The 10,289-nt window shown below is 74.5% G+C and overlaps 2 protein-coding genes across 2 annotated transcripts; both read right to left on the bottom strand.

The window, feature by feature from the left end:
• Window positions 1-2,535: 2,535 nt before the first annotated feature.
• Window positions 2,536-2,799, bottom strand: AURANDRAFT_22734 (hypothetical protein; the record flags this gene model as incomplete). The annotated part of the gene is made up of 1 exon (XM_009036633.1): window positions 2,536-2,799. A coding segment is annotated over one exon (264 nt), but the record flags the coding sequence as incomplete, so codon positions are not given.
• Window positions 2,800-5,275: 2,476 nt separating this feature from the next.
• On the bottom strand, window positions 5,276-5,695 carry AURANDRAFT_6595 (hypothetical protein; the record flags this gene model as incomplete). Its single annotated transcript, XM_009036518.1, has 1 exon — window positions 5,276-5,695. A coding segment is annotated over one exon (420 nt), but the record flags the coding sequence as incomplete, so codon positions are not given.
• Between the last annotated feature and the right edge of the window lie 4,594 nt (window positions 5,696-10,289).

Raw genomic sequence — 10,289 nt, 5'->3', positions numbered from 1 at the left:
GGTCGTCGACGCGCGGCGCCGCGGGCTCGCGGGGTCGCAGAGGCAGTGCACGGCCTCGCGCGCGTCGTCGAGGGCCTTGCGCGCGGCGCCCGCGCGGCTCTTCGCGCGGTCGCGCAGCGCGACGCCCTCCTCGGCGTCGGTTAGCTTCGCGACGAACGTCGGCGCGCCGTCGGAGGACCGCGCGGCGTCCTTCGGCGGCGGCGCGGCCGCTTTCGGCGCCGGCGCCGCCGCTTTCGGCGGCGGCGCGGCCGCGGCCGGCGGAGCGGCCGCCGCGGCGACCGCGACGGCCGGCGCCGGCTCCGCCGCCTCCGGCGCCTTGGCCGGCGAGAACTTGTGGAAGGCGCGGACGCCGAGCGCGGCGGCGCCGACGATGCCCGCGAGGCCCGCGCCGAAGACGCGGCCGCCGAGGCCCGGCGCCGGGGGCTCGTCGTCCGGGAGCGCCTCCTCGGCGCGGCCGTCGTCGTCGTCGTCGCCGTCGCCGCCGCCCATCATCACGACGGGCGCCGCGGCGGCCTCGTCCGCGGCGACGGCGTCCGCGGCCGCGGCCTCGCGCGCCGCGGCCTCGCGCTTCTCGCGCGCGACCGCCGCGACCTTGGCCCGGGCCTCGGCGCCGCGCTTCGCCGACGCCGCGTCCGCGTCCGCGCGCGCGGCCGCCGCCGCGTCGCGCTTCTCGCGCGCGGCGACGAGGAGCGCCGCGGCCTCGGCCTCGCGGTGCGCGCGCGTCGCCGCGGCCGCGCGCGCCTCCGCGTCCGCGGCCGCGGCCGCGTCGCGCGCGGCCGCGTCGCGCGCCGCGGCCTCCGCCGCGGCCGCGCGGCGCTCCTCCTGCTCGTGGAAGGCCTCGTCGCGGCGCTCGCCCTGGATGAACGTCAGCTTCACGGGCCGCGGCGCGGCGACGAGCATGGCCAGGATCGACTCGAAGGTCTCCGGCGACCTGCGGGCGTTTGTTCGTCGTCGGACGCGCGGGCGCCCCCTGCTTTTTTAGGACGAGCGAGCCTGCCTTTTTCCGACGATCCTCGGAACGCGCGCCGTCTCGGGACCCCGGCGGCCGCGGCTCGAGGATGAGCTTGCCGTCGACGGCGATGAGCTCGTCCGTGGGCTTGAGCGGGCCCGGGTAGACCTCGCAGTGGGCGTGGGTCTCCTCGACCTCGACGAAGCTGCGGCCCTCGTCGCCGTAGCGCGCGATCAGCACGGAGAAGCCGAAGCGCTTGCGCTCGAAGACGTGGTGGAAGACGAGGCCCGTGCGCGCCACGGCCTCGAGGTGGTCGCGGAGCAGGTGCTTGACGTTGGCGTGGTACTCGTCGAGGAGGTGCTCGCGCGACTTCGCGTGGCCCGCGCCCTTGAGGCTCGCGCGCTTGTGCGTCACGCGCACGCGCTGGTTCCGCAGCGCCTTGTCCAGGGGGTCGTAGCCGACCATGCTGTGGCGGTGGGCGATCATCTCCCTGTCCATACTTCTTTCTTCATAGAACTTGAGCTCCTCGGGCGTGTGCTCGTGGTCCAGGTCGCCGGACTCGAAGGACGCGAAGGTGCCGATGGCGGGCGCCATCGCGACGACGGAGAGCTGCCCCAAAAATGTCGAGGTGAAGTGGTCGTATCCTTTCAGTTTTTCTTGCCCTCGATTCACAACCAGCCACGACTCAGCAAAACTTCGGGGCTGCCACCGACTGTTTCCAGTTGCTCGCGACGCGCCCATGGAGGCCTTCAGCTCAATGTTCGGCGGGAAGAAGGAGGAGGAGAAGCCCGCCGAGGAGAAGCCCGCCGAGGAGGCGGAGAAGCCGGCGGAGGAGCCGCCCAAGGAGGAGGAGACCAAGGAGGAGCCCCCCCCGCCGACGGACGCCCCGCCCGTGGAGCCGAAGAAGGGCTTCGGGCTCCCCGCCTGGGACTGCTTCTTCTGCAAGAAGGACGAAGAGGGCACCAAGACCGACGAGGCGCCCGCGGAAGACGCGCCCGCGGCCGACGCGCCCGCGCCCGCGCCCGCGCCCGCGGAGCCCGCGGCGGAGCCCGCGGCCGCGGAGCCGACGCCCGTCGTCTAGGGCCGACGCGCTCCCGCCCCTCGACGCAAAGCGGTGCGCCCCTTACGCCGCGCCGGTGTACCATGTTAACAACTCTCGCCCCAGCTCCGAGGAGGCCCGCGGGTCGACGACGGCGCGCGGGAGCTCGGCGCTCGGGCCGCGCCGCGGGAGGACCCCCGCGCCCCCATCGACGCCCGCGGACGTCCGCGCGCGCCGGGGGCCGCGCGGGCTCGGCGGTGCCTCGAGACTTACGCCTTGTACCACGGGCGCGGCTCGCCCGACGCCTCCGCGGGCGGCTCCGAGTCCGCGGGCGGTTCGTCCGACAGCCCCCAGAGGATGGGCGCGGGCCGGCCCTTGCTCTTGGCGAAGTCGCGGAGCCCCTGCTCCCAGCACCCGCCCGTGACGCCGCGGGGCGTGAGCACGCAGACGACGCCGAGCGACGAGACGTCGCGGATGTTCGCCTGAGGAAGATCGTTCCATCGCGTGCGAACGCGGAAAAAAGCGCCGAGGCTCGGGCGCGCGCCGGGTCGTCGTCGAAGAAGAGCATGTCGTCGAACGCGACGTTCGTCTTCTTCTGCAGCGCGCGGAAGTGGTCCTTCTTGCTGCCCTTGTAGATCTCGCAGAGCTCGCCGCCGTCGCAGGCGTCCCAGAAGCTCACGCCGGGCTCGGCCTCGAACATCTTGAGGAGCTCGCGCGCCCACGCGGGCTCGTCGCAGCGGCTCGCGACGGCGACGCGCGTCCGCCGGAAGCGCTCCGTGCCGACGAGCAGCGCCCAGACGGGCCGCGTCATGCCCAGGAGCTTCACGGCCTCGCCCTTGCACGACTCCATGACGTTGAGGTCGCCCGTCTTCCTGAAGGGCGCGCCGCTGCTCATCATGTACATCTCCGGGTACCTAGGGTTGCGGTGCGTCGACGCAATGAGGGTCGCGTCGCGCGCGGCGCTTCGTGCGCGTGCCAAAACGCACCAGCAGCAGGCGTCGAGGTCGAAGACCACGAGCGCCGGGTAGCAGTCGTTGCTCGTGTCGGGAATGAGGGAGTCGGCCATGATTCCTTTTTGCCAGTGGCAGATCGATACATTGACGCGGCGTCACTGAGTCAAGGTCACACGTTGAACCAGCGGCGCGCTTACGCGCACACCTCCGGGGCCGCGCGCCCCGGCCGCGGGGCGCTCGCCGCGGCGGCGGCGTCGAGCGCGGCGCGCGCGTCCTCGCGCCAGCGCGCGAGGAACGCGTGGCCCGCCGCCGCGAGCGCGCGGCCCGCGGGCGTGCGGACGAAGTCCGGCGCGAGCAGGAGGAGCTTCTCGTCGCAGTGGGCCGCGACGTCCGCGACGACGGCGGCGGGCGCGAGGTCCGCGCCCGGCGGCGCGGACTCGCGGCGGTACTCGACGCAGCGCCGGAGCCCCGCGGGCCCGAGCGCGTCGATCTTGTCGGCGTCGCTCACGACGTGGCGCAGCGTCCGCGCGGGCTCGTCGAGCGCGCGCCACGCCGGCGCCTCGCCGCGGCGGAGCGCCTTGGCCTCGCGGCTGTAGGAGACCTCGGCGATGACGGCCACGCACGCGTCCGCCTCCGCGGGCGTCGCGTGCTCCGCGAGGAACGCGTCGCGGCGCGCGACGGCCGCGGCGCCGGGCGCCGTGGCGGCGTCGACGTACTTGTGGTCGCAGACGTCGTGGAGCAGCGCCGCGAGCTCGACGACGCGCCGCGCGTCGAAGCCGGTGCTGCTGTGTGTGTTGAGGCTGCTGGTGTTGAAGATCGCGAGCGCGAGGTTCCGCACGCGCAGCGAGTGGCCGAGGCCGTGGCTCTCGCCGCGGCCCGCGAGCTCGGCGGCGACGAACGCGCGGGCCGCGGCGTGCACGGTACCGATCGTCGGCGGCTCCTCGGCGGCCGGCGCGTCGAGCAACGCTGCGAAGATGGACATCGTTTGCGAGTTTGCGTGCACCGATCGTCGGCGGCTCCTTGTCGCTGCGGCCGAGTCGTGGCGAGTCTTAGCTTATTTATACGCACCGATCGTCGGCGGCTCCGCGCTGCTGCCGGTTGAGTCGTGGCCGCTACCGAAGGTGTCGACCGAGCTGGGTTTGAAAGCCTAGAGGCAAAATGTTCATTTATGACACAGCTCGCCAAACCTCAAGCAAGCTGGCGGGCTAGACTTCTCGAGCGCCGTCGCAGGGGTCGCACGCGCGCGCAGCTCGTCCACGCACACAGCCATGCCCGGCCTCTCCGTCGACGAGCTGCTCGGCAGCGGCGAGGGCCTCGGCGTGCTCCTGGAGATGGCCGCGCACGCGCTGCGGGAGCACCCCCACTTCGTCGTCGACGACGCCACGGGCCGGGCGCTGGCGTCGGCCATCTCCTACCGGTCGCTCTTCGGCCCGGCCGCGGGCCTCGCGCTCGAGCTCGCGTTCAGCCCCGTCGCGCTCGCCGTCGGCCTCGCGGTCGTCGCCGTCGCGCTGACGCAGCTTTTGCCGCTCGTGCGCAACATCGAGGCCGTCTGCGCGCCGGACCCGGAGGACGGGCCCCTCGGCACGTTCCTCGCCGTCGCGCCGCGGCGCGCGCGCGAGGCGGCCGTCGGGGGCGACGCGGCGCCGGAGGAGGAGGAGGCGCCGCCGCCGCCGCCGGAGGAGCCGCCGGAGGACGCGCCGCCGCCCGTGGCGGCGCCCGTGGCCGAGGCGTCGGTCGCCGCGGGCGCCGACGCCGCGGCGGCGCCCCTCGCGGAGGTCGCGGCGCCGGACAGCCCGCCGGGGCGCGCGCGGCCGCGGCGCTTCGACGGCGAGGTCGCGGCGACGCGGCGGCGCCACTGCGTGCCGCTCGCGCGCTGGAGCGACGCCGTCGAGGCGCCGCCGGGCGCGCCCCTGCTCTTCGTGAGCGGCCAGATCGGCGCCGACGACCGCGGCATCCTGCGGCCCGACGCGCGGGGCCAGTGCGCCGCGGCGTTCGAGAACCTCCGCCGGTCCCTCGAGGACTGCGGCCGGACCATGGCGGACGTGGTCTCCCTCGACGTCGCCCTCGCCCACGGCAAGTGCTCCCTGGGGGACTACCGCGAGGCCGAGCGCGCGCACCTCGACGGCGCCGCGCTGCCCGCGGTGACGCTGACCTTCGCCGCGGGCCTCGCGACGCCGAACATCCTCGTGTCCCTGTCCTGCGTCGCCGCCTAAGAAGCCGTTACTTGCGCGCGCCGAGCTTCTTCTGCGGCGGCTCGTCGTCGTCGTCGTCGTCGCCGCCGCCGCCGCCGCCGAAGAGGTTCTTGAGCATGGACGCGGGGTCCTGCGCGGCGCCCATCTGCTCCTGCATCTTCTTCATCTCCTCGGGGTCCATGTTGTCCATCATCTTGGGCATGAGGACGACGACGGCGCCCGTGAAGAGGAGCATGAGCATCATGGGGTTGCGGAAGAGCGTGTGGAGGCCCGGCGTCTCGCGGACTTCGAAGTACTGCTGCTTGACGTGCGCCGCGAGCTCGAGCGGGTAGGCCATGGGCTGCTTCGCCGCGCCGGGGTAGCGGTACTCGAGGCAGCGGATCGCCTCGCCGCCGGCCTTGGGCAGGTTGAGCTTCACCTGGCTGAAGATGTAGTCGACGCTGAGCACGTCGAGGAGGTAGACGCCGGGCTCGACGTCGTGGAAGACGAAGCCCCCGTCGGGCCGCGTGTAGGTCCGGTACTCGCCGCCGTTGAGCACGACCTCCGTCGTCGGCAAGCTCGCCCCGGCCCCGCGGAGCCGCACCGTGCCCTCGACGGGGTGCGACTCGATGGCGCCGCCGAGCTCGAGCTCGTCGGCGCCGCAGCGCGCGACGCAGGCCGCCAGGAGGAGGCGCAACGAGGACCGCATGTTTCCGTTCGGCGTCGCGCGCGGCGACGGCGCGCGAGACGAGGGCGCGTCGACGACGCGACGGCGGAGCTGCTCGCGAACGCGACGGCGGGCGAGGCTCCAGGGTCTTGCCGTCGAGATGCCTTTGCACAAAAAGTTGTGGTAATTCAGGGCCGCAATGGGGCGAAGAATGGCGCTTGAGGCAGCGACTGCGCAGCGTCGCATGGGGCGAAGAATGGCGCTTGAGGCTGCGACTGCGCAGCGTCTTGACTGCTGCAACACAGCATCGCGAACACTCCGGTACCGCATCGCGCTCCTCGTCCTGCTCCGAACAGCCGCCGCGCTCGCACCACAACCGCAGCCACGCTCCACCCCGACCAAGGGCAACAACGGCCTCGCCGTCGACGGCGCCGTCGACTCGTCCGAGTTCCCGGGCGTCGCCCTCGACGTGTCCGCCGCCTTTTTCCGGAGCGAGTCGCGGCTGTCGCGCGACGTCGCGGTCCTCGCCGCGGCCTACGCGACGCGGCGCGTCGACGGCCGGCCGCGCGTCGTCGACGCGTGCGCGGGCAGCGGCGCGCGGTCCCTGCGCTACGCGCGCGACCTCCCGCGCGGCTGCGACGTGCTCGCGAACGAGCCCAACGACGAGACGCGGCTCCGGTCCAACGTCGAGGCGCTGGCGTCGACGACGTCGACCTTCGACTTCGCGTCCGGCGACGCGGCGGCGCTCCTCGCGCGCCGCCCGCGGACCTTCGACGTCGTCGACGTCGACTCCTTCGGCCTCAGCGGCGACGTCGCCGCGGCCGTCGGCGCCGCGCGCGACGGCGGCCTCGTGCTCGCGACGACGACCGGCGCGGCCGCCGCGGGCGCGCGGGGCGCGGCGGCGCGCGCGGCGCTCAAGGCGCGGCTCGGCTGCGACGCCGCGTCGACGCCGGCCCAGAACGAGCTCGGGCTGCGCATGCTCTGCGGCGCCGTCGCGCGCGCGGCGCTCGCGGAGGGCGCGGCGCTCGAGCCCGTCGTCTCGCTCTACGCGGCCCACGGCCCCGTGTTCCGCGTCGCCGCCGTCGTCGATCGGCGCCCGTCGCCGGCGGCGGTCGCGCGGACGGCGGCCTTCGCGACGTCCTCGCTCGTCTTCTCGCCGGACGGCGCGGCGACGGCCGCGCCGGCCGCGCCCGATGCCGGCGGCGACGTCGCGGGCCCGGTCTGGACGGGCCCGCTCCAGGGCCGGGCCGCGCTCCTCGCCATGCGCGCGGACGCGGCCGGCCGCGGCTGGCTCGGCGACCGGGGCCACGGCCGCGCGCTCGGCCGGCTCCTCGACGTCCTCGTCGCCGAGGCCGACGCGCCGGACCTGGACGCGCGGCTCTACGCGAGCCTCGACGACGTCGCGCGCCGCGCGGGCGTCGCGACGCCGGGCGGGCGGGCCATGCGCGCGGCGGTCGAGGCCCTCGGCTACCGCGCGGCGCCGACGCACGTCGACGGCAAGGGCCTCAAGACCGACGCGCCCATGGCCGCGCTCCTCGCCGCCGCGCGCGCCGCGACGTCTCACGGCACTTAGAACGCGTCGGCCGTGCTCGCGCGCGCGACCTCGTACTGCCAGTGGCTGACGTCGTTGAGGTCCATGATCGACGACGCCCAGATCTGGATCTCCAACTGGACGGGCGCCTTGAACGTCGACGGCTGGAAGGAGCAGTTCAGGTGGAAGTTGAACGGCTCCCGACCCTTGCCGAGCTTGTTCTTGAGCCGGAGCACGCGGAACCGCTGCTTTGGGTCGTCCGGGTCGCCTTTGAGGGCGCAGTACGTCTTCCAGAACGCCTCGGCGTCCTCGCAGACGACGGACGCGCGGAGCGAGTCGCCGACGAACGCGCAGTAGGGGTAGCGGCCCTCGCCCTTCTCCTTCTCGTACTCGTCGATCTTCGCGGCCATGCGCGTCGTCTTCTTGATCGACACGTCCGGCGAGCACTTGAGCAGGCACCGCGTCGGCCACGCCGCGGCGCCGGCCGGCTTCGCCTCGCGGAGCGCGACGCCGACGTCGCCCGGCGCCGCGGCGTCGTCCGGCGCGTCCCGGGGCGAGCGCGCGGCGGCGTCGTCCGGCGCGTCCCGGGGGTCGACGTCGCGGAGCCAGGCCTCGTCGGTGGCGCGGTGCGCCGCGCCCGCCTCGAGCGCGTCGGCGCCGTCCCGGGGCGAGCCCGGGAGCAGGCTCGGCGCGTCGAGCGCCTCCGGGAGCGCGCCCGGCGCGTCGAGCCGGTCGACGGCGTCGCGGTCGAGGTCCGCCGCCGGCGGCGCGCCCTTCTCCGAGGCGACGCCCTTGTTCGACCACGACGTCGACGTCGCCCAGAGGGCCTTGGCGGACGGGGCGCGCCGCGGCGGCGGGTCGTCCGCGGCCGCCGGTTCGCCGCCGCCGTCGTCGTGGACGAAGGTCCGGATGCCCGGCAGGAGCTCGCGGAAGTGGGCCTCGAGCTCGTCGAAGGCGGCCGTCGACAATGCTTTCAACAGTTCCGGGAAGCAGAGCCGGTCGACCTCGGCGAGGAACCGCGCCGTCTGCGGGCCGCGCGCGACGAGGTCCGTCACCGCGGCGACCTCGGCGCGCCGGAGCAGCGGCTGCTCGAGGTCCGCCTTGACGTCTCGCTCCGCGCGCAGGTAGTCGCCGTAGGGCTCGAGCGCCAGGAACGCGGCGCACCGCCGGTCCATCTCCGCCTTGGTCCCGTGCATCGCCCAGAGCGCGACGAGGCGGAACGCCTCCCAGGGGCTCCAGGCGTGGTCCGCGGCGACGCGCCGCAGGGCGTCGGCGCGGCCGCTCGCCCCGCCCTCGGCGCGGGCGAAGGCCGGCGTACCGGCGAGCGTCGCGGCCATGGCCGCGCCGAAGACGCGCGCGACGTCGTCGGCGACCGGGCCCTCGCCCGTCGCGCGCGCGGCGACGTCGTCGTCGAAGGACGGCGCGCAGCGGGCCAGCACGTCGATGGCGGGCGCGTCGGCCCAGACCGGGAGCGGCTGGAGGTGGGCCTTGAGGTAGGCCCAGGACGCGGCCGTCGGCGCGCGGATCACGGCGCACGCGGCGGCGACGGCGGCGCCCTGGAGCTCCTTCGCCGCCGCCGCGGCGCCGTAGGCGGCCTCGAAGTCGGCCCGGTCGAAGGGCGCGCGGCGGTGGATGCGGTCGAGGAGCGCGTGGACCCGCTCGCGCGACGCGACGGCGCGCGCGAGCAAACCGACGCCCGCGCACGCCGCGAGGAGCAGGCTCGAGAAGCAGGTCTCCTGGAGCGCCGTCGGCGGCGTCTCCGGCAGGTTCATGACGGCGACGGCGACGCAGACGGCGAGGTAGCCGACGCAGGCCAGCGAGACCGCGCGGTGGGCGTCGTTGACGATGGGCTTGTACGTCGCCGAGAGCCAGAGCCGGAACACGAGGAACAGGACGCAGCAGGCCACGCGCATGCCCGGGCGGGACGGGAAGAGGAAGACCGTCAATCCGCAGAGCGTGAGGCGCTCGAAGACGTCGACGACCTCGACCCAGTAGAACTGCGCGCGGTACTTGGCCGTGAGCGTCGCGAGCGGGCCGTCGACGGCCGCGAGCTCGCTCGGCGTGCGCTGGGCGCCGCGCCGGTTCGACCACAGCTTGGCGACGGCGGCGAGGGGCAGCCCGAAGACGTAGAAGGCGAGCGCGAGCGACATGTACCAGGAGTAGAGCGCGTACGTCGCCGAGTCGCACGACACGCCGTAGTCGACCGCGAGCACGCGCCGCTTCCGCCCCGGCGAGAGCTCGTAGGGCCCGTCGCAGCGGAAGTGCTCGAAGATGAAGACCTGCCACGCGATAAACTTCGTGTTCCCACCCCACATCTCTCGAAACTCGTCGCGGGACGCCGATGGAGACGCACAAAGACACGTGGCACAGGAGGAAGACGACGACGTAGGACCGCAGGTACGCGTCGACGACGCCGCGCTTCGCCGCGAGGTCGCCGCCGCGCGCGGCCGCGTGCGCGGCGCCCGCGAGTAGGAAGAGCGCGAAGCCGGCGACGGGCGCCGCCGTGACGGCGACGATCTTCGAGTAGTAGTCGAAGAGGGCGTTGCAGGGCTGAAGAGGAGGCCCTTGAGCCACGCGAATGTCAGGACGTCGAGCGCGTCGAGCACGTACTTGAAGGGCGCCGGCGTGCTGAGCTCCTCGATCTTGAAGAAGATGACGTTGGACTGCGCCGCGTACCAGAGCGTCAGCGCCGTCGTGAGCCACCAGTCCCAGTGGCCGAAGGACACGCGCGCGACGTAGGGCCGCGCCGCGTAGGCGCCGGCGGCGAGCACCGCGGCCGTCGCGAAGAAGGCGACGAGCGCGACGCTCGACCCGCCGCAGGCGAAGCAGTCGCCGTCGGCGCCGCGGTAGAACCCGCGCTCGCACTCGTTGCAGCGCACGCCCTCGGAGTGGCCCGCGCACAGGTCGTCGCCGCCGAGCGCGCCCGCGGCGCCCGAGCCGGGGCAGTTGCCGCGGTTCGCGCAGTCGTAGACCTCGACG

The sequence above is a fragment of the Aureococcus anophagefferens genome (genome assembly GCF_000186865.1).
Source record: "Aureococcus anophagefferens unplaced genomic scaffold AURANscaffold_5, whole genome shotgun sequence".
Lineage (NCBI taxonomy): Eukaryota > Pelagophyceae > Pelagomonadales > Pelagomonadaceae > Aureococcus > Aureococcus anophagefferens.
The sequence above is the reverse complement of the archived record's forward strand: the minus strand, read 5'-3'. Positions and strand labels throughout refer to the sequence as shown.